Below are 26015 nucleotides of genomic sequence, written 5' to 3'. Positions count from 1 at the left end.
TCCCAGGCTAGGGGTCGAATCGGAGCTGCAGCCACCAGCCTACACCAGAGCCACAGCAACTCGGGATCTGAGCTGCATCTGCGACCTACACCACAGCTCACAGCAACGCCGGATCGTTAACCCACTGAGCAAGGCCAGGGACTGAACCCTCAACCTCATGGTTCCTAGTCGGATTCATTAACCACTGAGCCACGATGGGAACTCCTGGGAATGGACTTTGTTTTCCACTTGCTTCGACGAACCTGGCAGAGAAACACACCTGATGTTCAACCATTGTGGAGTGAATGACTGCAGTGCTGCCTCCTGTCACACATCCGTTAACCCACATGATCTCATGTGACTTGTACATCACTGTGGTTCTCCCGGAGCCGTAGCCCCCATTACACCCATTTTCTGGAGGAAACTGAGCGAAGCCAAGTGACTGACTAATCAAGATCACAACAAAGTTGGCTGGCATCTTTTTTTTTTTTTTTTTGCTTCTGAGCCTGAGGCTCTTCCTGGCATCACATTGTGTTCTGAACTGGGAGAAACCAGGGACCAACAGAAATGTCCCGAGGGGGAACAAAAAAAGCCCATTTGAATTGTACCATTTCTAAAACCTTTTCATATAATCTCATTTTATTTTTATGCTGTCTCTAAAGCTGAGAATAATAGATGAAAAGGCTGCATTTATCCAAACTGGGATATATAAGTTACCTGTTTTAGTTCCCTGAATTTTTTTGAGAACGTTTGGTACAGATTACTTGAAATCAGTGTTAAAATCTATCAAGCGATGAAATGTGAATCACAAAGTATTCCTTTCAAAAACGCTGAGAGGCTTAGCGGGTTAATAACCCAACATAGTGTTTGTGAGGATGTGGGCTCGTGGGCTCGATCCCTGGCCTCCCTCAGTGGGTTAAGGATCCAGCATTGCCATGAGCTGCAGTGTAGTTTGAAGATGCGGTTCAGATCTGGTGTTGCTGTGGCTGTGGTGTAGGCTGGCAGCTGCAGCTCCCATCAGACCCCTAGCCTGGGAACCTCCATATGCCGCAGGTGCGGCCCTAAAAAGCAAAAAAAAGAAAAAAAAAAAAAAAGCGCTGTCCTTAGAGTTCTCACTGTGATGCAGTGGGTTGCAGGGTCCAGCGTTGTCTCTGTGGTGGCACAGGTTCAATCCCCAGTTCCAGTGCAGTGGGTTAAGAATCCTGAGTTGCCTCAGCTGTCATGTGGGTCCCAGCTATGGTTCAGGTTCGATCCCTACTAGTATCCATGAGGACTCGGGTGTGACCCCAGGCTTTGCTCATTGGGTTAAGGATACAGCATTGCTGCAAACTGCAACGTAGGTCGCAGATGCGGCTTGGATCAGATCCCGAATTGCTGTGGCTGTGACATAGGCTGGCCGCTGCAGCTCCAATTTAACCCCTAGTCTGGAAATTTCCATATGCTGCAGGTTCAGCCCTAAGAAGGAAAAAAAAAGGTTGATATAAAAAATGTATTTTTCACAGACATGGAGAACAGATTTGTAGTTGCTCAGGGGAGGGGAGGGGAGGCAGTGGGATGGACGGGGAGTTTGGGGTTAGTAGATGCAATCTATTACATTTACAATGAATAAGCAATGATGTCCTGCTGTATAGCACAAGCAACTATATCCAATCACTTGTGATAGAACACGATAGAGTATGAGAAAAAGACTGGGTCACTTTGCTGAACAGCAGAAATTGACAGAACATTGTAAATCAACTATGATAAAATTTTTTAAAAATTAAAAAAATTAAAATTTTAAAAAAGTAAAAACATATATTTCTTGGTGGCAATAGGGGCTCTTTTCGACAGTGTTTCTCAACATGTGATTTCCAGACCACTGCATCCAGATCACCAGGCAAGACGGTGAAAATCTGACTGGAGGGTCACTGCTCCACCCCTGAATCTCGGGACATGGGGAGGGATGAGCTGTGTTCGCCCCACACAGGTGATGCTTCCACACACGAGGTTCCACAGCTGCATCTGGAAGGCTGCCCTGAGCTGCGGGGCCAGCCCGTGTCAGAAGCTGCCCTCCAAAGCTCCCTGGAACGAGCCAGTGCTGGTGGTGACATTATTAGTGTGGATTTCAAACAATAGCAGGTGGCACTGCCTGGTGGGAAAAGAGACTAGAGAAATTACTCTGAGGCATTCTATGCAGACCAACCTGCTGTGTAAGTTTTCTGGCTTCCATTTAGCAGAAAGGGGAAGACTCAGTCTGAAGCTGAGGTGAGCTGGAATCGTGTGAAAATGTACCTCGGTGAGAGGGAAAAAAAAAAAAATCACTAGCTCTAAGAAAAAGCAGTCACAGGATCACTTTCCAAAGCTAGTAGTTCTCAGCCAGGCTGCACATCAGAATCTTGTGGACCTTTTAAAAAACCTAATTTCTCTGTCTCTTTGCCTTTTTTTGTCTTGCAGGTGGCATGTGGAAATTCCCAGGCCAGGGATCAAACCCGTGCCACAGCAGCAACCTGAGCCACTGCAGTGACACCAGATCCTTAACTCACTGCACCACAGGGAACTCCCTCTAATTTTTTATCAAAGTAAGACTTGAGTGTGTGTGTGTGTGTGTGTTTTAAAGATGAGGAGTTCCCGTTGTGGTGCAGCAGAAACAAAACTGACTAGGAGCCATAAGGTTAAGGGTTCGATCCCTGGCCTTGCTCACTGGGTTAAGGATCTGGCATTGCCGTGAGTTGTGGTGTAGGTCACAGCCATAGCTCGGATCCTGTGTTGCTGTGGCATTGGCTGGAGGCTACAGCTCTGATTAGACCCCTAGCTTGGGAACCTCCATATGCCATGGGTATGGCCCTAAAAAAAAAGAAAAAAAAAAAGATGAATGCATTTTTTTTTTTTTTTGTCTTTTTGCCATTTCTTGGGCTGCTCTCTCGGCATATGGAGGTTCCCAGGCTATGGGTCCAATCGGAGCTGTAGCCACCAGCCTACGCCACAGCCACAGCCACACGGGATCCGAGCCGCGTCTGCAACCTACACCACAGCTCACGGCAATGCCGGATCCTTAACCCACTGAGCAAGGGCAGGGACTGAACCCGCAACCTCACGGTTCCTAGTCGGATTCGTTAACCACTGCGCCACAACAGGAACTGCGAATACATTTTTAATAGTACTGAAGGGTGTGTATATATATATATATATAATATATATACTATATATTATTTACAATATATATATACATTTTTTTCAGGGCCACACCCATGGCATATTCCCAGGCTAGGGGTTGATTTGGAGCTGTAACTGCCGGCTTATGCCACAGCCACAGTAATGCCAGATCCAAGCCGCGTCTGTGACCTTCACCACAGCTCGTGGCAATGCTGGATCCTTAACCCACTAAGCCAGGCCAGGGATCAAACCTGTGTCCTCATGGATACTAGTCAGATTCATTTCCAGTGAGCCATACCAGGAACTCCAAAGTGTGTATAATTTTAAAAAAGAAAAACATCATTCTCCCTGTAACCTCACTCCTGTTCCTTCAACACAGGCATTTAAGTTTCTTAACCTTAAATGTACAGCTTGATGTAACTGCCTAGATATATCCATCCAACCCCACACCCAGATCAAGATCTAGACCATTCTAGGGAGTTCCCCTTGTGGCTCAGTAATTAAAGAGCCTGGCTAGGATCCATGAGGATGAAGGTTCGGTCCCTGGCCTCACTCACTGGGCCGAGGATCCAGCGTTGCCGTGAGCTGTGGTGTCGGTTGCAGACGCAGCTTGGATCCTGTGCTGCTGTGGCTCTGGCCGGCAGCTGCAGCTCTGATTGGACCCCTAGCTTGGGAACTTCCATATGCCACAGGTTTAGCCCTGGAAGGCAAGAAAAGGAAAAAAAAAAGTAGTCCAGCACCCTCAGATACTCCCTGGTACCCCTGTCCAGTTAATACTCCCCTCCCCCAAGGTAACTGCTGTTTGTCCTGACTTCTGTCGCCATCAGTTAGCTTTAAGGCAACCACTTTAAGTTATTTTTGCTATTTCTTCTCGTATTTGTCTCCTCCTTTTTTTTTTTTTTTTTTTTTTTTTTTTTTTTGTCTTTTGTCTTTTAGGGCTGCACTTGCGGCATATGGAGCTTTCCAGGCCAGGGGTCTAATTGGAGCTACAGCTCCCGGCCTACACCACAGCCACAGCGACACCAGATCCTTAACCCACTGAGTGAGGTCAGGGATCGAACGTGCAACCTCATGGTTCCTAGTCGGATTTGTTAACCACTGAGCCATGATGGGAACTCCAAGAAGGGCTTTGAATTGAGATAAACTTGAACATGTCATCAAGCTCGGGGGCTAATTTGAAGTTGGAACAAGGAGTTCCCTTGTGGCTCAGTGGGTTAAGGACCTGGTGGTGTCTCTGCAGCAGCTCGGGTTGCTGCTGTGGCGCAGGTACCATCCCTGCCCAGGAACTTCCACATTCTTCAGGCACAGCCAAAAGGAAGAAAAGGATGGAATCAGGAGAAAGCCATGAGAAACACCAGGGTATTTCTGAGATTTTATTGCTTGTCAAGTGCTCCTAGGCCTCCCCATCCCTTTCAACCCAGGTGGCCACACATTCTGTACAAACTCTCAGTTTAAATGGACCAGGAGTGGTTTCTCTGAGATAAGTCTGGACTCCTGCTCTGCCTTTAAAGAGGAAGATTGGTTTGTACTTGACAGTTGCTCGGGGCAGGTAAGACGCAGGGAGTCTCCTGTCTTTGAACGAAGTCTCTCCAGGGTGCAGACTCAACACACCGTCCCCCCGCCTTGCTGCTGCTCCTTTCAGTCCAAAGGCCATTCATTGAACTTCACCGTGGAGAGGCCTCTTCAGGCTGGTGTGCCCACGGCTGTGGGTAGAAGAGCTGCCTCAAACCTCCTCTCGTTTCTGATGTCTTTTCTCACTCGGGGGACCCCAAGGGTTGCGGTGGCCTTGCCAACCAAGAGAGGGGTCCTCCCTTGGCTCCTCCTCAGGCGGCTCCATCCTCTCTGCATCTCTCCAGCCTTGGGCCTCAGCTGGTCGGCGGCCCCGCCAGCGCCCACATGCCAGTCTCCGCCTTACTCTGTCACCTCCCGGGGCAGGGACAAGGAACTGCCTTCCTCTCTCCATGGACGCTGTCGGTGTGCCTGGCCGCCTGGAAATGGCACTTAGAGCGATGGTGTTATTGCTGCCAAATCCCACTGCCGCAAAGTGGGAGACTCGCTTCATGGGCCCAATGAGAACTCAGGTGGGGATCACCTGTGACCGTCCAGCCTGTTTCTCTGTGACTGTAAGCATGTGCTCCTGTGACCAAGCAGGTAGGTACGTGAGAGAATGGGCAATGGCTTTTTGTTTTGTGTCTTTTTAGGGCTGCATCCGCGGCATATGGATGTTCCCAGGCTAGGGGTCGAATCAGAACTGCACCTGCTGGCCTCAGCCACAGCCACAGCATCGCCAGATCTGAGCCGCGTCCTATGACCTACACCACAGCTCATGGCCACGCCAGATCCTTAACCCACTGAGCGACGCCAGGGATCAAACCTGTATCTTCATGGATCCTAGTTGGGTTTCATTACTGCTGAGCCACAATGGAACTCCTCAAAATGGCCATTTTCAATGAGGGAGAGACTGAGACCCAGAATGCTAAAAACTAACAAAAAAACCCCCAAAAACCAAAACCAAGGTCTCAGAACAACGCTGCCCGGGCAGCTGGAGACCCGGTGGGTACCCAGCCGCAGCCAGCCTCCTTCGCCGCAGATGTGATTTTCCTGCGCCCGGAGTCTGCTCCCTGGTTGGCTGAGGCAGGGCCGCTGAGCAGAGCGGGGAGGCCTGGGGGCCTGGGTCCGGGGAACAGGCTGCTCCAGCTCTTGATCTGGTCTCCCCTGGGGGCTGGTGCCCCCAACCGGCTCAGCGGGGGCAGAACCCAAGTCACTTGGTCCCCTTGGCACAGACCCAGGGCCTGGGGGAGTCACAGCCTGAAGCCACCAGCTTGCCTCCCTCCAGGCCCCCGCAGTCAAGATCCGGCTCATCCTGGTTTTCCTCCGGGAGCCTGGGGAAGGGCGGAAAGAAAAGGAAGCGCTCAGGACGACGGGCACCCCCCATCTGTGTGCCTGCTGCCTGGGCACCACTGGGATCACTGCCTGGCGCCAGGGGGCCCGGAAAGAGCCCTGGGTAGGAATCACGAGAATGCCCTGCTCCTGCCCTAGGCCGTCAGCTGTGTGGCGCTGGGCAAACGTCTAAATCTCTCTGGGTGGCACACTCCTTATCCATAGAACAGGGTGATGATGCTGCTCGGGTGAATGTACTGGGGGCCCAAACAAGGGACAAGGTGATGGGCCTAAATGACACCCAGAGCCATCCTAGACTCAGGGGGTGGGGAGGAGCAGGTGGAGGGGAAGGCCTCCAGCCCCCTTTGGCACCTACTGTGACCTTACTCTGGTCAAGTTCGGGGGCTCAATGCTAGCACACTGGGGACAGAAGGGGCTGCCTACTCAGGCACAAGGTTACTCACAGCTGGGGCAGCAGGGGGGTCCCATCGATCCAGTGCCAGCCCCGGGGCCCTCGCCGGGCCCCTACCCAGGAGTACTTGGTGACTGGGTATCTGCTCAGGAAGCCCTGAGGGAGAAAAACAGCTCGTCACTCTTCTTGGCCACTGGCCCAGCTCACTGTACTGTCCTCCTGTTCCCAGCCCCAAGCCCAAGTGCCCACCTCCCCGGCTCAATCCGTGTCTCCCAAGACAGCACGAGCCGGGAAGCTGTACTGGATGCTTGCTGGTTGCCAGGCCCTGTGCTCAGGACTGGGGACCAGAAATGGGGGCGATCTCCTCTCAGCTCTGCAGGGGAAGAGGCTGTGAGCACCAATCCCACAAGCAGTGCACAATGGGTATTGAGTGGACAGAGCAAGGAGGGGACTCAGAGAAGCGGGGTGAAAGGCATGAGCAGGCTGGGAGGCCACAAAGCACACAGAAGTAGACACACAGAAAGTAGCCTCACCAGGCAGGAAGCAAGTGGAAGGGGTTGATCAGGCTGCAGAGGTGGCTGGGGAGCAGATGGTCAATAATACAGTTGCCATGGGAATATAAATTGGTACAACCACTATGGAAAAAGAGTATGGAGGGACCTTAGAAAACTAGACTTAGAACCCAGCAACCCCACTCTTGGGCATATATCCAGACAAAACGTCCCTTGAAAAAGACACATGCACCTGCATGTTCATTGCAGCACTGTTCGCAATAGCCAAGACAGGGAAACAACCTAAATGACCAACAACAGATGAATGGATTAAAGATGACATGGTATATACACACAATGGAATACGACTCAGCCATACAAAAGAACAAAATCATGCCATTTGCAGCAACATGGATGGACCTAGACTCTTATACTAAGGGAAGTCAGTCAGAAAGAGAAAGACAAATCCCATATGCTATCACTTATACCTAGAATCTAATATACAGCACAAATGAACCTTTCCACAGAAAATTATGGACACAGCGAACAGACTTGTGGTTGCCGAGGGGGAGGGAGTGGAATGAACTGGGAATTCGGGGTTAATAGATGCAAACTATTGACTGTGGAGTGGACAAGCAATGAGATCCTGCTGTACAGCACTGGGAATTATATCTACTTACTTAGGATGGAGCATGATAATGTGAGAAAAAGGAATATATACATGTATATGTGACTGGGTCACCATGCTGTACAACAGAAAATTGATAGAACACTGTAAAACAGCTCTAATGGAAAACATCAAAATCATTATAAATGAAAATAAAAAACAAAGAAAAATACAATTGCCAATAAGAGCGTAAACTATGCTGCATCCATTTAGGGAAGTATCACCAGACCATTAAAAACAAGGGCAAGTGTGGAGTCTGCGTAGCAACATGGTGAGAAGCTACAGTACATGACGGGTTAGAATAAGTGAAGAAGCTGAATCCAAGTTGTGCTTTTTTTTTTTTTTTCTTTTTGTCTTTTTGCCATTTCTTGGGCCGTCCCCCTGGCATATGGAGGTTCCCAGGCTAGGGGTCTAATCAGAGCTGTAGCCACCGGCCTACACCACAGCCACAGCAACGTGGGATCCAAGCTGCGTCTGTGACCTACACCACAGCTCACGGCAACGCCAGATCATTAACCCACTGAGCAAGGCCAGGGATCGAACCTGCAACCTCATGGTTCCTAGTCGGATTCGTTCACCACTGCGCCACAACGGGAACTCCTCAAAGTTGTGGCATGTTTATAAGAAATGAAAAAACATGTACAAACATGGAGGCAGACACATAAGGAGTAACAAAAACTAAAACAATTATGTTAGAGAGCTATCAGAGATATTTTTTCATCTTTCTTTCTTTCAGCTGTGCCTGTGGCCTGCAGAAGTTCCCAGGCCGGGGATCAAACCCATGCCCCAGCGGCAACCAGAGTCACAGCAGTGACAATGCCAGATCCTTAACCTGCTGAGTCACCAGGGAGCTCCTATAATGTTTTTTTTTCTTTTAAATACTTGTCCTTTTGTCATGCTGCTTTTAGCAATGAATTAAGGCAAAAAAAAATGTATTTAAAAAGTTTCAACTTGGAAAAAGATGTTTCAATTTTTTTTTTTTCGCTTTTTAGGGCTGCACCTGTGGCATATGGAGGTTCCCAGGCTAGGAGTCGAATCAGAGCCACAGCAACGCCAGATCCGAGCCTCGTCTGCGACCTATACCACAGTTCATGGCAACACCGGATCTTTAAGCCACTTATGGAGGACAGGGATCGAACCCGCAACCTCATGGTTCCTAGTTGGATTCGTTTCTGCTGTGCCACAACGGGAACTCCAATGTTTCAGTATTTTTCTAAGTCCCAGTGCAGGGACCTGGGGAGTGAAGGTAGGGGCAGCAGTCCACACCAGCCCAGTCTTTCTGGGTCATAATTTGTGCTACGTAGCAAGAACGGCCACATGGTTCCTATTGCTCGGATAGGTAATTTCTTCCACTTTGGGGAAGAAATCCTAGAACACAAAGGGGAGAAAATGAACGTTCCCAAAATTACCACAGTGCTATTTATAAAGAAAAACTGGAAAGCGCCCAAATGCTTCGCAGTCAGGAAATGACGAGGCAAAGGATGGGCTATCAACGCGATGGAAGATTACCGGGCTGCTCTCGACAGCAGATGTCGTTATGCAAGAAAACGTAAATACAAAGTCATGCCAAGTGGAGAAATGCAGCCACTCCAGCAAGTCCACAGCACGGACACGCTGAGCAGCACACAGGCACATCAGTGACGCTAAGACGTGGCCCTGCCTGAGCGTGACGGATGTTCGGGTCTTCCCTAGAAGGGTGTTTATGTTGACGGAAACAAAACCTCCATACTTAACCCTGGGGACTAGAAAGCAAGCACCGAAGTGACGCCCGTCCCCTTGGTGCCACTCCCGTTTGTCCTCCAGGCCTCGGTTTAGAGGTGACTTCCTGTAGGGACACCCTACCCTGTGTGGCCACAACCTTCAGAGTGTGGAATGTGGTGGGTGGCATTTGGCTGGTTTGCTTCCTTGTCAATTTCCTGTATCAGACAGTGAATGTGGTGAGGAGAGGGCCCGTTCTATTCACCACTGACCTTGAGAGCCCAGCACCTAGTAGGCCAGCTCAACAAAACTGCTCCCCGTGTCACTGTCATTAACCAGCAAGGGCCACAGGTAACACGCGGGCTGTCTGGCCAATGCTGTGCCCAGAGGTGTTGGTGCAGACCCATCCTCCCAGCAGGGGGGCACCTGTCGGTCAACAGCGGGAAGAGGAGCCAGACGGAATGTCTAGGCTGATGGGTGCCGACCTACCCAAAGACCAGATGGCACGTGGCAGGGAAGAGTGGAGGCGAGGGCAGGCTTGCAGGCAGGGCTGGGCAGGAGCTTCGAAGGGGATGAGAGGAAACAGCTTTTTTTTTTTTTCTTTTTTTTTTTCTTTTTTTTTTTTTTTTTTGTCTTTTAGGGCCACACGCATGGCAGATGGAAGTTCCCAGGCAGGGGTTGAATAGGAGCTGCAGCTGCTGGCCTGCACCACAGCCACGGCAACATTAGATCCAAGCTGTGTGTTTGACCTTCACCGCAGCTCACAACAACACCAGATCCTTAACCCACTGAGCAAGACCCAGAGATGGAACCCGCGTCCTCATGGATACTAGGTGGGTCCATTACTGCTGAGACACAACGGGAACTCCTGGGAGGGAACAGCTTTGAGCTGTGAGTGGGGGGGCAGCGCAGCCCCAGACTTCTCGCTGCTGTGGCTGCAGAAGACCCAGGGATCCTGCTGGCCAGCCCCGTGCTCCTGGGAGCCATCAGCTGCCTGTTCGGGAAGGCACCCTAGAGCTCGGAGCATCTCCCAGGGCCAGGAAGGGGGTTGTCACTGCATAGCGTAGAGCTTTGGGGCCAAGGCGCCCCCATTCAAATTCTGGTTCTGTAACTTGTAAGCTGCATGACCCCTAGGCAAGTCACTTCACCGTGATCCTCTGTAACTGGGCGGATGTTTGTAACGAGGCCTGAAATCATGGGCATAAAGCTAAGGGCATGTAGTACACACTCATTCAACGAGGAGTCTCCAGTCTGCTGGCTGGTGTGAAAAGCCTGATGCCCGCCCCCAACAATGCCCCCCCCTTTTCTTGGTCTTTTTGTCTTTCTAGGGCCACACCTGCGGCACATGGCGGTTCCCAGGCTAGGGGTCCAATCAGAGCTGTAGCCACTGGCCTACACCACAGCCACAGCAACGTGGGATCTGAGCAGCATCTGCAACCTACACCACAGCTCATGGTAACACTGGATCCTTAACCCACTGAGCAAGGCCAGGGATTGAACCTGCATTCTTATGGATGCTAGTCAGGTTCATTAACTGCGGAGCCACGGCGGGAACTCTAACAATGGCCTCATTTGATGCTTGGCATTGCCAGGTGCAACTGCCCTGCTCTCTGTGCAGGACATCCAGCTCTCCCTCTGGGCCTCCTGGTGACAGGAACCTTGGCTTGTCCCAGCCCAGCTCCACCCATCCCATTCTCTCCTTTTTTTTTTCCTTGTGGTTCAGATGCAATTCACCTGTTCCATTGTTAGTAAAAATTATGGTGTGGAAAAAGCATTGTCTAGAGATATAAGTAAATTCTAGAAACTTCTGAGTAATTTTTGACTCAAAAGACAGCTCTGCAATGACGGCGCAGACATCCAGGGCCTCCACGGCCTTCGGCGGGTACTTCTCCAACTTTGCCACCAATGCTGGGGTGGGGGAGTGGGGGTGGATGCGACCCGAGCAGACTTTACCTGAAATCCCCTGTTTTACATCTTAAAATTATTTTCCATATTTTCCCCCATTTCTTTTTTAAAAACTTGTGGTAAAATGTGCACATCATAAAATGTACCATTTCAACCATTTCTAAGTATATAGCTCAGTGGCATTAGGTTCATTCACCCCGTTGTGTGACCATTGCTCCACCCATCTCAGCATTTTCTCATCTTCCCCAACTGAAACTTTTTTTTTTTGGTCTTTTTAGGGCCTCACCCACAGCACCTGGAGGGTCCCAGGCTAGGGGTCGAATCAGAGCTATAGTTGCCTGCCTACACCACACCTACAGCAACGACGGATCCAAGCCTCGTCTGCAACCTACACCACAGCTCATGGCAATGCTGGATCCTTAACCCACTGAGCGAGGCCAGGGATCAAACCTGCATTCTCACAGATGTTAGTCAGCTTTGTTTCCACGAAGCCACAATGGGAACTCCCCCAACTAAAACTCTGAATGGATTAAACAAAGCCCATTTCCTGCCCCCCAGCACCCACCATTCTGCTCTCTGCCTTTACACATTTCTGCTTTAATATTTAAATGTTCTAAACTGCTTGATTTTCTGAGTCCTGTGATGTGTCCTTACTCACGCTTTCATCTTTCTGCATGCAAGACGGGGCTTACAGTCAGTGTGGATATTTTAGGAAGCTCCTTCCTCTGCCCCCGCCCCCCGCCCAACCTGCTCCCCCCAGCAAAGCTCTTCTTAAACCAAAGGTCAGTGAATCTACCGGCTGAGAGCAGAGGCACTGAAGCTGTCTCCTTTCCTCTCACCTCTTGGGGAGGATGACGTGGCTGTCCTGGGGCTGTGTGGACTACTGGCACCTTGGCATGTCCCTAGGGTCTGGGTGTCCCAGCTCCCGCAGCCTGGCCTCTGCCAGCGGGCCCAGCCGCTCCGCCAGCTGCCAGCCTGACCTCGGCTGCTCTACCCGCGCCCTCTGTGGTGCCTCCCGGAGCTTCTGGCTCTCATCCAGAACTCAGGAGGATTCCAGAGTTTCACAGTCATCATAGTCCAGATTCTAACTGCCTAAGACCCAAATCTTCTCTTTGGTCTTTTTGCAAGGGGCTTTTTTGGAAGCTCCTTTTGGGGAAAAAGCATATCCAAACTTTGTGACATATTTTTTGAATAGGTAGTTGTGTTACAAATGATTGAGCCTGTGTGCTTAGCTTTAAAAGAATTCTTTTTTTTTTTTTTTTTTTTTGGTCTGTTTAGGGCCACACCCCAACATACAGAAGTTCCCAGGCTAGGGGTCCAATCAGAGCTGTAGCCGCTGGCCTACGCCAGAGCCACAGCCACACCAGATCTGAGCTGTATTTGCGACCTACACCACAGCTCACGGCAACGCCAGATCCTTGACCCACTGAGTGAGGCCAGGGATTGAACCTGCGTCCTCACAGATGCTCGTCTGATTCGTTTCTGCTGAGCCATGACAGGAACTCCCTCCAGTAGCTTTTTATATTTACTTCCAGAGAACTCTCCCAGAGGAAAGAAAAAGACAGAAACTGCCTTCTCTGTTGTGTGAGATATACCTTTGATATCAGGACTGGGCAGGAAATAAAATACATCTGAAAATCTTAAGTAAAATATTATCAAGTCAAATATGAAAGAATTTGGGGAAGAAAAAAAAATCTTGGCTAAACAAACCTTATCATAAGGCCAAGAATAAAAAAAAAAAAATCACCACAAGACTAAAGGAGAAAACAAAAAAGATATTAGGATTATTCCTGTGGCTCAGTGGAAACAAATCTGACTAGTATCCATGAGGATTCAGGTTCAATCCCTGGCCTCACTTACTAGGTTACGGATCTGGTGTTGCTGTGAGCTGTGGTGTAGATCACAGATGCAGCCTGGATCTGGTGTTGCTGTGGCTGTGGTGTAGACTGGCAGCTACAGCTCCAATTTGACCCCTAGCCTGAGAACCTCTATATGCTGTGGGTATGGTCCTAACAAGACAAAAAACAAAAAGAAAACAAACAAAAAACCCCAATAAACCCCAAAAGATATGAGAATCTCAATGTACACACACAAAAAAATTTCTAGCGAAATTAGACTCATTCATGTTTGAAACTCTTAGTAAAATAAGAAGGGAACTTCCTTAAATGATAGCAGAAGAGGAGGGTGAGAGCAGGACCTAAGAATGAGAAAATATAGAGATCCCATCATGGCTCGGCAGTAATGAACCCGACTGGCACCCGTGAGGACACGGGTTAGATCCCTGGTCTCACTCAGTGGGTTAAGGATCTGGCATTGCCGTGAGCTGTGGTGTCGGTCCCAAGTTGCTGTGGCTGTGGTATAGACTGGCAGCTGTAGCTCCAATTCAACCCCTAGCCTGGGAACCTCCATATGCCTCGGGTGCGGCCCTAAAAGGACAAAAAAAAAAAAAAAAGAAAGTGGTGACAAACACTTATGATGGAGCATAGATAGAAGATAAGGTGAGAATAAGAACGTATATGTACGTGTGACTGGGTCACTTTGCTGTGCAGTCGATATTAACAGAACACTGTAAACCAACCATAATGGAAAAAATAAAAATCATTATAAAAAAGAAAATCAAGAAGAGAGTGGTGGCAAAAAAGGACGTATACACTGGATCCTTCAGCCTCCAGCCCTTGGCATTCATTATCTAACTCAGGGCCATCACCAAGAATGTACACTGGCTGCTCTGATATGCATGAAAATGCAGCCTTCCTTCAGTCAGGGCCTTAACAAAGATTTATTGGAGTTCCCACTGTGGGTCAGTGGGTTAAGAGCCTGACATAGTCTCCATGAGGATGCAGATTCGATCCCTGGCTCACTGAGTGGGTTAAGGATCCAGCATTGCTGCAAGCTGTGATGTAGATTGCCGATGCAGCTCGGATCTGTTGTTGCTGTGGCTGTGGTGTAGGCCTGCAGATGCAGCTACAGCTACAATTCACCCCCTGGCCTGGAAACTTCCATATGCTGCAGTTGTGACCATAAAAAAAAAAAAAAAATCCCCCTGCATTAGGTACTGGGGATTCACTGAAGAGCCAGAATAGCACAGCCTCCACCTACACATGACTAAAGCAGTAGGTGAGGCAGGCATTAATCAAGAAGCCACAGGGAGTTCCTGTTGTGGCTCAGCGGGTTGCAAACCAGACTGGTAACCATGAGGATATGAGTTCGATCCCTGGCCCTGCTCAGTGAGTTAAGGATCTGGCATTGCCCTGAGCTGTGATATAGGTCACAGATGTGGCTAGGATCTCCTGTTGCAGCCCCAATGCAACCCTAGCCTGGGAACTTGAATGTGCTGCGGGTGCGACCCTTAAAAAAAAAATCAAGAAGCCATAGAAATAGTTGTTTGATTACTGTGCTATGACGGGAAGGTGCACGGTGCTCTGGGTGTATCTGACAAGAGGATGTGACCAAAGGTCAAGCTGGACAAGGCGGCAGGGACCAGAAAAAACCCAAACAGGAGATGGCCAGGCCACCTCCTGCAGTCCTCCGTTTTCTTCTCTGTGGCTGCTCACACAGCTCTCATCTCAGAATTTCCCTCACTTTCATCCTCAGTATGCCTTAGCCTCTTTCCTCTGTGGGATTCTGTTTGCTAGATTCTGTGTCTTTTCACGCTGAAGTACACCCTCCCTAAATTTGCTGGAAAAAATGTCTTGAGACTTTTTATATCTAAAGATACTTTTATTTTAACCTCGTCTTTGATTGATAGCTTGGCTGGGTATAGAACACTAAGTTGGAAATAGTTTTCCCCCAGGTTTGTGATTTTGCTCCATTGCCTTCCAGCTTTTCGCCTGGCCACTAATAAGCCCTTAGAGACATGATACCTGGTCCTCCTTCATGTCACTTGCTTTTCCCAGGCCTTGGTGACTTTTTCTGTAATGTAGAGTTGGACTAGATCTTTTTTTGTCTTTTTCTAGGGCCACACCTGTGGCACATGGAGGTTCCCAGGCTAGGGGTCGAATCAGAGCTGCAGCCACCAGCCTACACCAGAGCCACAGCAATGAGAGAACCAAGCAGTGTCTGTGACCGACACCATGGCACATGGCAATGGTGGATCCTTAACCCACCAAGCAAGGCCAGGGTTTGAATCTGAGTCTTCATGGATACTAGTCAGGTTTGTTATCAATGAGCCACAATGGGAACTCCTGGACTAGACCTTGAGGTTCCTTCTAGTGGTGAGAATCTAGTCTGTAATGACGTCCATGCCCTTCTCCTCCCCTCCTTCCCTCCCCCCCCAGCCCCCCTTCTCACCTGGGTATGGTTCAGCAGGGGAAGAGTGGCATGGTGGGCTGAGCAGAAGGCCCGGCTGGCCTCCCAGGCCTGCAATTCGGCAGAGAAGTAGTAGCAGTGGTCATCGGACCACACCCAGCCTGGAGGGCAGGGCCGGCATCTGGCTCCTGCAAGAGACCACTGGTGGGTAAACCGGCCAGAGCTGAATGCGTAGGTCCTGTTAAACAATCAGGAGGCAAATCTGGAGGCGCAGAACTGGCAAGGCTTGGGAGAGGGGTAAGCGGGGCTGAGGGCAGGGGGGTGGGAGGCGGGGTGGGACGGGCACCCACCCGCGGGCACCCACCCCCTAGCGAAAAGCTATACAGCCTGTGCAGGAGGCTGCCGGGCGGGGCAGCCGCCCCTCTGTCAGTGTGATGTCTGCGCAGGCGCAGGCTGTGTCCACGGAGGAAGGGGCGCTCCTCCCTTCCCTCTGCTCAACAAGCCCTAAGTCTTTGTGCTGCATCTGTCCATCAGGGATGTCTTTTTCTGTTTTTTCTTTTCTGTTTTTGGCCTTTTTAGGGCCGCGCCCATGGCATGGGGAAGTTCCCAGGCTAGGGGTCTAAGCGGAGCTACAGCTGACAGTCTACACCACAGCCACAGCCACGTGGGATCTGAGCCATGTCTGCAACCTACACCACAGCTCACGGTAATGCCAGATCCCTAACCCACTGAGCGAGGCCAGGGATCGAACCCTCATCCTCATGGATACTAGTCAGATTTGCTGCCACTGCGCCGCCTTAACTCTGGGGATGTCTTTTTCTAATTCTCACAAAGTTGCTGCAAGGACTCGAGACCGAGCTGGTCGGGCAGGGGAGGAAAGGGGACCGGAGAGGGTGCCATACCTGCTTTGGAAGCCAGGGCCACAATGGCCACCGCGGACAATGCCAGGAGCAGGGCCATGACTGCCAGGGCCCATCGCAGCGACTTCATGTACATGGGCAGCCCTGCGGGAGGGGTGGGACAACCGGCAGACACTGGTGAGGAGGGCACCCCAGCTCCGGACCATGCTGACTCCCACGCCGTGTCATGCCACCCCCTTGCCCAAGACACCAGGATAAACCGCTCAGTTCAGGTCCGAACTTCCTATTTGGGAGAAAGATGCTAAAAGAGGTTCCACTTCTTGAAAAATAAGAAGACAAAGGATTCTTTTCAAAAAAGAGAGTATTTGTCTAGCAACCATTTATTGAGCACCAGATGGGCATTAGATGCAGGGCACAAATAGCACTGAGGATGGGGCCAGGGTCCCTGCACTCAGGGAGCTGATGGGAAGGGCAAAGGTGCCAGGAGATCAAGCTCCACACATGAGAGGAGCAAAGGCTAGGTGTGGCGTCTGACAGACCCCCCACCTCAAGTTCTCAACTAGGGGAACTCCCGTTTTCCCATTTTAACACTGGAATCAGGAGTTCCCATCATGGCTCAGTGGAAACGAATCTGACTAGTGTTCATGAGGATGCAGGTTTGATCCCCGGCCTTGCTCAGTGGGTCAAGGATCCGGCATTGTCATGAGCTGTGATGTGGGTCACAGTGGCTCGGATCCCGTGTTGCTGTGGCTGTGGCTGTGGCGTAGACCGGCAGCTGCAGCTCCAATTCGACCCCTAGCCTGGGAACTTCCCTACGCCATGGGTGCGGTCCTAAAAAGCAAAAACAAAACAAAACAAAAATAGTAAATGCTTCATCACAAACGTCGACAGTTGTGAGCAGAGACACATGCATCTGAAGTAACGGAGCCCTCAGGATTGGGGTGTGAAGTCAATCAGGGCGAACGCTTCGCGGCAAGGGGCTCAGGGCCCACGGGAATCTTGGGGACGAGGGTCAGAAATGCCCCCTGATCAGCGTGAGGGTCCTAAGAACTCAACCGTCACATGTGCCAAAGCCTGAAACAGCAGAGGTACTTCTGTGGCAAATATTATTTTATTTTATTTAATGGCCACACCCGAGGCACATGGAAGTTCCCGGGCCAGGGATCGAATCTGAGCTGCCAGATCCTTTAACTCACAGCGCAAGGCTGAGGATCGAACCCGAGCCTCCACAGAGACCTGAGCCACTGCAGTCGGATTCTTAATCCACAGTGCCACAGTGGGAACGCTGATATTTTATTATTTTGAAAAGACTAATTCCATTTTAAAAACCATGTACGGTGTCTGTACCCACATATAAATACCCACGTGTACATGGTAGCACTCACCTGCACACACAAAGAGAACACATTTCAAGGCTTTTAATACAACATACTTGGAATCACTATTCAACTTTAAAAGCACAGGTACTTTAGAAATCTCCGTTTGCCAGTGCATTAGAGAAAACACTTGGTTCCAAAAAGTGTGTTACAATGACCTATGAAAAGTAGAGGCTCAGTGGTTAACGAACCCGACTAGCATCCATGAGGATGTGGGTTCAATCCCTGGCCTTGCTCAGGGGGTTAAGGATCCAGTGTTGCTGTAAGCTGTGGTGTAGGTCGCAGATGTGGCTTGGATCCCGCATTGCTGTGGCTGTGACATAAACTGGCAGCTACAGCTTCGATTCAACCCCTAGCCTGGGAACCTCCATATGCCACAGGTGCAGCCCTAAAAGGACAAAAAAAAAAAAAAAAAAAAAAAAAAAAGTTGACATTCCACCTGTGATCTTTTGAGAGCTTTTAAAAAATATATTCATAATCTGCCTCTTAAATTTCCACTGAATGATAAATGGATAAACAAAATATAATATTTCACACAATGGAATGTACTCAGCTATAAAAACGGGTGAAGGGAGTTCCTATTGTGGCTCAGTGAGTTAAAAATTCAACTAGTGGGAGTTCCCATTGTGGCTCAGCAGTAACGAACCCCACTAGTATCCACGCAGGTTCGATCCCTGGCCTCCCTCAGTGGGTCAAGGATCCACTGGTGTAGGTCGAAGTCTTGGCTTGGATCCCGAGTTACTGTAGCTCTGTTGTAGGCCGGCAGCTACAGCTCTGATTCAACCCCCAACCCGGGAACTTCATATGCTGCAAGTGCGGCCCTAAAAAGACAAAACAAACGAACAAACAAAGCCCCTGACTAGTATCCATGAGGATGCAGGTTCAATACCTGGCCTTACCCTGTGGGTTAAGGATCCAGTGTTGCAGCAAACTGCAGTGTAGGTTGTAGATGTGGCTCGGATCTGGCGTGGCTGTGGCTGTGGTGTAGGCCAGCAGCTGCAGCTCCTATTCGACCCCTAGCCTGGGAACTTCCATATGCTGCAGGTGTGGCACCGTCCCCCTCCAAAAAAAATGATAAAGTGCAGGTACATCTACATCATGGGTGAGTCTTGAAAACATTATATGCCAAGTAAGAGAAGCTTGTCACAAAAAGACATATATTATATGATTCTATTTATACGAAATATCTAAAACAGGAAAAATCATAGAGACAGAAAGTAAAGTAGTGGATGCCGGGGGTCGGGGGCTGGAGGTGGTAGTTAAAAGATACAGCGTTTCAGAGTCCTCCTGGGGCTCAGTGAGTTAAGGATCTGATGCTGTCCCTGTGGCAGCCTGGGTCACTGCCCTGGCGCAAGTTTGATCCCTGGCCCAGGAACTTCTACATGCGGTGGGCACAGGCCCAAAAAGGGGGGGGAAGGGGTTTGAAAATGCTCGGAAAAAAAAGACACGTATAAATGGACAGCCTTAAAAGAATAAAAGCGGAACAAAAAAGCCTGGAGAAAAGGAAAATAAATCTACCAATCGTCTCGGTAAATACAACCACTGTGACAGAAGACTCAAGTCAGCTCTGACCTTTCAGAAAACAGAGCAGTAAAAACAGACAGAGGTGCCCTAAGTCTCACACACCTTCTGCACTCAGGGCTGCGAGGCTGACCTTGCAAACAGCCCCCCCCCAACCATCTGTCTACCAAACTTCCAGCCAGAGAGGCAGTCCTGCCCGCTCCCTTTCGAAAGGGATTCTCAACGACACAAGTAACATAAACACATTCTTTTCCGTTTGTTTGTTTTTATTTTTTTATTTTTTTGTCTTTTTAGGGCCACACCTGTGGCATATGGAGGTTCCCAGGCTAGGGGTCGAATCGGAGCTGTTGTGGCCAGCCTACACCACAGCCACACAATGAGGGATCCGAGCCGCGTCTGTGACCTACACCACAGCTCACGGCAACACCGAATCCTTAACCCACTGAGCGAGGCCAGGGATGGAACCCACAACCTCACGGTTCCTAGTCAGATTCGTTTCCGCTGCACCACAACGGGAACTCCCAAACACATTCTTCCAGTTAGAAAATGAACACACAGATGAAGCTAAACTGCCCTTTACAGTGGCCTTCTCCCTGTCCCCAGCCCTGGACCTTCTCCTCTTTAAGTCTAATTCTCTCAGCACCCAAGGACACGAGAAGCCCTATTCCTAAGGGGCTTCACCTCCACAAGAGAACATAGGAGTTCCCGGAACCAAATCCGACTAGAAACCATGAGGTTGTGGGTTCGATCCCTGGCCTCGCTCAGTGGGTTAAGGATTCGGCATTGCCGTGAGCTGTGGTGTAGGTCGCAAAAGCAGCTCGGATCTGGCGTGGCTCTGACTCTGGCTGCAGCTCGGATTAGTCCCCTAGCCTGGTGCCCATAGTGTGGCCCTAAAAAAAGACAAAAGAAAGAGAATAGTAATGTAACAACAGAGCCTCGCCTCTTCTCCAGCATCTTCAGCCCCATTCTGTAGCTTCTGCCCTACTCTCTTTTTGAATCTGGGGTTGGCATTTCCAATGTCGCGCCATCTCCTGCTTCCTCACGGCTCAGCCCTTTGTAATTTTCTACATTATGATGACCTTTCCCACCCCCACAGCTCAAACACCACATGCTTCCTCCTAGTCAAATCCCACGGCTGGGGTGGGGCCAGGTTTTGCAGGATTTAGAGTTGATTCAATTGGGGTGGAGGGAGGGGCATCTTAAAAAAATAGAATACAAGGGAGAGTTCCCGTCGTGGCTCAGTGGTTAATGAATCCAACTAGGAACCATGATGTTGCGGGTTCGATCCCTGGCCTTGCTCAGTGGGTTGAGGATCAGGCGTTGCTGTGAGCTGTGGTGTAGGTTGAAGACGCAGCTCGGATCCCCCGTTGCTGTGGCTCTGGAGTAGGCCGGCGGCTACAGCTCCAATTCGACCCCTAGCCTGGGAACCTCCATATGTCACAGGAGCAGCCCAAGAAATGGCAAAAAAACAAAACAAAACAACAACAAAAAGCAACAAAAAATAGAATACAAGGAGTTCCGGTGGTGGTGGTTCAGTGGAAACAAACCTGACTAGTATCGGTGAGGATGTGGGTTTGATCCCTGGCCTCCTTCAGTGGGTTAAGGATCTGGTGTTGCTGTGAGCTGTGCTTCAGGCTGCACATGCGACTTGGATCCCCCATTGCTGTGGCTGTGGAGAGGCCAGGGATTGAACCTGCATCCTTATGGATACTAGCCGGGTTCTTAACCTGCTGAGCCACAACAGGAACTCCCCCTGCAACCCCGCTTTTTTAATGGCCACACCCATGCATGGAAGTTTGTGAGCCAGGGGATGAATCTGAGCCACAGGCACGACCCACACCTCAGGTGCAGTAATGCTGGATCCTTTTTAACCCACTGCCCCAGGCTGGGGATCAAACCTGTGCCTCTGCAATGACCTGAGCCACTGTAGTCAGATTCCTAATTCACTGCACTCCAGTGGGAACTCCTCCATGAGTCATTATTTACAGAGCACTGAAGTGCCAGGTGTTGGAGATTCTGTGAATGTCTGGCCTGTCCCCTGCCATGCCATGTCACCTGCTCAGAATCCAGGGGAGGGAGGGCTGGAGCTGGGCAGCACAAGGACCCATGGGAGCATGGAACAGGACACCTAATCCAGCCTTGGGGACCAGAGGGCACGACTCCAAACCAATACCTAAGGGGGAAAGAGTCTCCATCCGAGGATCCAGCTCTCCCCTCAGTTTAGGCTCTTTGAAAAAGCAGAATTCTCTTCTGGGCTGAGCGCTGCCATTGAGAATATCCCCTGGGTCTTTGACCCCTCAACCTGGACAGCATTTCTATGTCACTTGCCCAAAAGAGCAAGGAGAGAGACAAAGCAGTGGCATTCCCAACCGGCTCCACGGTGGCTTCCTCCCTCCTGGGTTCACGAGGAGGCGACCAAGAAACACCTGAGAGGCACTACTACCGGGTCTGGGCAAGTCCTTGAGCCTGTCCCCTGGCTGGCCCTCCTGCTGAGGTCACCAGCTTGATCCCAGACAGTAAAGGCCACCACCGGCAGGAACCAGTCTGCAGAGCTCCTAATCCAAGTGGCATCCCTCAGACCAAGCCTCAGCAGGGTGGGACGGGGGGGGCACCTCAATGTTCTTTAACCCCACACTTCCCAGAGAGCAAGCCCAAAGTGCCAAGCCTCTGTGCCTCTGGTGGATCCTGCGGTGTTTTCTCTCCAGCATTGCTCCCCGCCCGTTCCTCCCCACACCCTCTGCTTACCTGCCTCATCCCCAGAGCAGGTGCTGCCTGGCCATGCGCCCTAACCACCCAGTCCCAAAGCCTGTCTCTTCCCTGGACACTGGCCACAGCTTCCAGAAACTCTCTTTTTTCTGCTTCTTTGCATCCTGATTCTCTTCCTGCTACCTGGTTTGTGGGTGGCTCCTTTTCCTTTAAATGACATCGCTACCTGGGGCTCCCAAATGCACCTGCTTACTTATTTCTCCCACGCCTTTTCCCCTATTCTCCATTCTGGAAGGATAACCCCATCAACCTGTCGTACAGCCACCCTGGTCATCCCCAATCCTCCTGTTAGCACAGCTTCACCGGCACAGTGACCCAGCTTGCTAACTCTACCCCTTGAACTCTCCCTCTCTCTCTCTCTCTTTTTTTTTTTTTTTTTTTTTTGCCTTTTTCTAGGGCCACACCCACAGCATATGGAGGTTCCCAGGCTAGGGGTCTAATTAGAGCTGTAGCCGCCAGCCTACACCAGAGTCACAGCAACACCAGATCCGAGCTGTGTCTGTAACCTACACCATAGCTCATGGCAACACTGGATCCTTAACCCTCTGAGCAAGGCCAGGGATTGAACACACAACCTGATGGTTCCTAGTAGGATTCATTAACCACTGAGCCACGACGGGAACTCCATCTCCCTCCCACTTTTGCCATAGAACCAGCATTCATCATCTCTTGCTGAACTATTATCACCTCCTAAGGGCTTCCTTCAATCTTATGCTTGTCCTGACCTTTCTCCACAGTGCTGTCGGAGCGCACTTTCTAGAATAAAAACCCAACCATGTGACCTCCCCACTGACTCACTTCCTTATAATCCCACCTATTTAGTCTCAGATGCTTCCACTATTAATCTGTTAAAAAGCTACAGACTCACTGCGGTAGACAGAATGAATAATGTCCCCCTAAAGATGTCCAGTTCTTTTTTTTTTTTTTTTTGTCTTTTGTCTTGTTAGGGCCACCCCTGTGGCATATGGAGGTTCCCAGTCTAGGGGTTGAATTGGAGCTGTAGCTGTTGGCCTACACCACAGCTACAGCCACGCCGGATCCTTAACCCACTGAGCAAGGCCAGGGGTCAAATCCACAACCTTGTAGTTCCTAGTTGGATTCGTTTCTGCTGTGCCATGATGGGAACTCCAAGATGTCCACATCTTAATCCCTGGAATTTGTGAATATGTTAGGTTACAAGGCACAGGGGAATTAAGACGGCAGATGACATTAAGGTTGCTTATCTGCTGACCTTGAGATGGGGACACCAGTCTGGACTTCTGGGTGGATCTAATGTAACCACAAGGGCCCTTATAAATTGAAGAGGGAAGCGGAAAGACAGGAGAGTCAGAGAGATGGATGGGGGAGGATTCAGCCTGACCCTGGCTTCGAATCGAGAGAGGACCATGAGTTCAGGAACTTGATTGCCCTTCGAAGCTAGACAAGGCAAGCAAACAGTTTTTCCATGAGCCCCCAGAAGAGACCACAGCCTTGCTGACAACTGGACTGGAGACCATTGAGCCCACACCAGACTGCAGACGAATAGAACTGCAAAAAAACAAATTCCATGTCATTTCAAGCCTCTAAGTTTGTGCAGATTTGTTTCAGCAGCACCAGAAAATGAATACACCTATCATGCAGAAAATGTGCTCCCACCCAACTCTGCAAAAGTTCCGGAATGATCTGGGTTCCTGAACTCTTTCATGTCTAAAAACCCCTGGCATAGAGGTTCATCAGGCTTTGGGGCCTGTCTCGCGGGTCTGTCCTTCCTCTCAACTCGCCAAGCTTTTGACAGTGTGTCCGCTGGGCAGGCCTCTAGCCCCTGGGGATCAATGATCCTGAGGGCTCTCCAGCTAGAAGGGGTGCTACCACCCCTAACGTCCTACTCAGCTTTCAAGGCTTAGCTGCAGGAAGCACTCCCAAGCCCCCAAATTCACCAACCACTCCCTTCTGTCCAGGATTGTTTTATTTTTTTAGGGTTCGCTCTTCCTCCCTACCAACCACCCCTCCCGCACCCCTCCCCTGCACCTAGTGCAGTCGGGCGGGTAGTCCCCACCCCTGTAGCTGCTTGAATGGATGAATGTTGGAGCCAAGTGGTCCAAAGAGGGAGTCTGGCTGGGCCTTTGAGAGGTTGTGCCAGCGGCAGCCAAGCGTCGGCGTTCCTGCCCAGGCAGCCACCACCGTCACGTGATCCCGAAAGACTTCCCCTCGCCTGGAATTCCTTCCACCCCTGCTTCAAGATGCTGCGCACACTCAGAGGAAGTGCGAAAGTTTTGGAGGCTCGGGGGCTGGAGAAGAGCGATGTTATCCGTCTACTTATTGTTGTTAAGTCAACAATTTGAATTACAGTTACACAGACTCTTAGCCAGGGAGGCAGGGTGGGGTCGGGGTATCAGCACCTCGTCTGAGCCGCCTTAGTCCCTCCGCCCCAGGAGCCCGGCGCTGGGTGGGTGCGGTGAGGGTGGGGCGCTTAGGTTCGTCGACCCTCATCCACCGGGCAGTTCGGCTCCCGGTACCGGCGCGCGCTTACCTATGAGCTTTATGACCCGGGACAGCTTCTTATCGCCGTCCACCTCGGCGCGAGGCAGCAGCACGGCATCCTCCTTGCAGCGGCAGCGGCAGGTCGGGGAGCCTGGGGACTCCGCACGCCCTTCGGGGTGGCTGGCCCAGCCCTCTCCGTCAAGGCCGCGCTCCGCCCGGCCTACGGCCAGCGGCACGCCACGGCCCCACGTGCTGCCCGGGGACGGGGTCTGCCGCAGGAGCAGTTGCGCTGGGGAGGCGTGGCGGGAGAAGGCGGGGGACTCCGGCACAGGGACGGTGAGGAAGCGCGTGGAGGGCGCTGGCGAGGGCGCGCGGCTGCCGCCAGCCGTGCCCACGGGCTTCACGCGCACGTCCACCTGCAGTTCCATGGGGGCCCAGGAGCCTGGAGCCGGCTCACCTGGCGTGGCCCTAGGCGCCAGTTCGGCCGCCGGTGTCTCGCCGTCCCGGGACTGTTCGGTCGCAGCGGGGCCGGGCGACGGCGGCTCCGAGCCGGACGACGCTTGGCGGCGGAAGGCGCCGTAGCCCAGGCTGAGTGGCAGCAACTTCAGGGGCGCCGGGCGAGGCGAGGGCAGCTTCTTCCCGCTAGACAGGTCCTGGCTCGCGCCCGCCGCTTCCTTCACGGCGGAAGCCAGACTCGGGCTGCTCCCAGGACTCTCAGGCTGTCTTTCCTCCGCGAGAACCTGCTTCGGCTCCAGCTTCGGGACCTGGCTTTCCAAGGGCTCCATTGGGAGCTGAGTCCGGGTTTGGTCTCCCCCCGACGCCTCCCCGGAGCCCTCCATGCGACGCGCAGAGCCAAGGAGAGACGCCGAGCCTGGCGCACCTGGCCCAGGTAGGGGAGTGAGCTTCGCCGCCCGGGTCGGGATTGGTCCAGACGGGTCGCTGAAGCTGTCAAGCCACGCCCCTCTCCGTCGCCACACCCACTTCCACTTCCCAGCCAGGGATTGGCTCTGGCGTGGGTTGTGTTGGCCAAGTCCCTCCAAGCCCCCAGTCTCGCCTTCTCTAGGCGCAGAAAAAACAGAGGAACCCAAGAGTCTGGCGCAAGGGTTACCCAGAAAGAAGAGCTGGGGGTAGGCGCGTGAGGGGGGTGGGGGTGGTTTGAGAGAAGTTTTGGGGAGAGCCCAAACTTCTCTCTTCTTTATTCCTGGCCCTACCCATTCCCCCCTCCAGCCCTCTGCCATTGTGCTAATTTTGAGAATCACAGCGTGGGCCGAGGGCGGTTGGCCAAGCTGTAGAAATCCTGGGACCTCAGAAAAATCAGCAGGTCTAAAGGAAATGGGGCGGCTTGCAGAAGAGTAGCAGGGCCGATTGATTGTCCTGACAATGTAGTGGGGCCATGGGCGCCACTCCTGAGAGGACTCCCCCAAGGCAGAGGCCCCAGGGCCATTTCTGGAGGCCTGACTCCTACTGGGCTAACTCAATAAAGACTGAAGAAGGAAAACGTGTATTTTCTCTGGGAGAGGAGCCCCGTGTGGTTGACTAATGGGTTCCCCGCCCTGACCGGCAATCTGAACACCGTTTCAAAAATACAGCCCCCACCCCCGCCAAAAGCAACCAAACAAA

The 26015-nt window shown here is 51.3% G+C and overlaps 1 protein-coding gene across 3 annotated transcripts; it reads right to left on the bottom strand.

Moving 5' to 3' along the window:
- Nucleotides 1-4473: 4473 nt before the first annotated feature.
- On the bottom strand, nt 4474-25369 carry KLRG2 (killer cell lectin like receptor G2). 3 transcript variants are annotated; one of them, XR_014833655.1, is made up of 5 exons: nt 24445-25310; nt 16315-16416; nt 15455-15650; nt 6456-6559; nt 4474-5993 (listed from the first exon to the last, which is right to left on the bottom strand). XR_014833655.1 is itself a non-coding variant. In XM_003134626.7 (5 exons), exons 1-5 carry the CDS (start codon nt 25232-25234, stop codon nt 5873-5875), a joined length of 1263 nt encoding a protein of 420 aa, XP_003134674.4. In that variant the 5' UTR covers nt 25235-25369; the 3' UTR covers nt 4474-5872. The 3 variants fall into 3 exon arrangements, 1 of the variants encoding a protein (XP_003134674.4); XM_003134626.7 differs by having other exon boundaries at nt 15455-15600; nt 24445-25369; XR_014833656.1 differs by lacking the exons at nt 4474-5993; nt 6456-6559; nt 15455-15650; nt 16315-16416 and adding an exon at nt 22298-22395 and having other exon boundaries at nt 22442-25310.
- Between the last annotated feature and the right edge of the window lie 646 nt (nt 25370-26015).

Source organism: Sus scrofa, chromosome 18 (assembly GCF_054392235.1).
Source record: "Sus scrofa isolate SSC_HxYL_T2T_F1_AM1 chromosome 18, Sscrofa_HxYL_maternal_Yorkshire_Landrace_v2.0, whole genome shotgun sequence".
Classification (NCBI taxonomy): domain Eukaryota; kingdom Metazoa; phylum Chordata; class Mammalia; order Artiodactyla; family Suidae; genus Sus; species Sus scrofa.
Note: the sequence above shows the minus strand (reverse complement) of the source record. Positions and strands in the feature narration are given on the sequence as shown.

What these genes read in the sequence shown, in the direction of transcription:
- KLRG2 (XM_003134626.7), bottom strand. Translation starts at nt 25,234, where the DNA reads ATGGAGGGCTCCGGGGAGGCGTCGGGGGGAGACCAAACCCGGACTCAG. An exon ending in GGCCCTGGCTTCCAAAGCAG is followed by an intron (nt 15,601 to 16,314) that starts GTATGGCACCCT and finishes GGTCTCTTGCAG; the next exon opens with GAGCCAGATGCCGGCCCTGC. An exon ending in ACCCCCCTGCTGCCCCAGCT is followed by an intron (nt 5,994 to 6,455) that starts GTGAGTAACCTT and finishes GCCCTTCCCCAG; the next exon opens with GCTCCCGGAGGAAAACCAGG.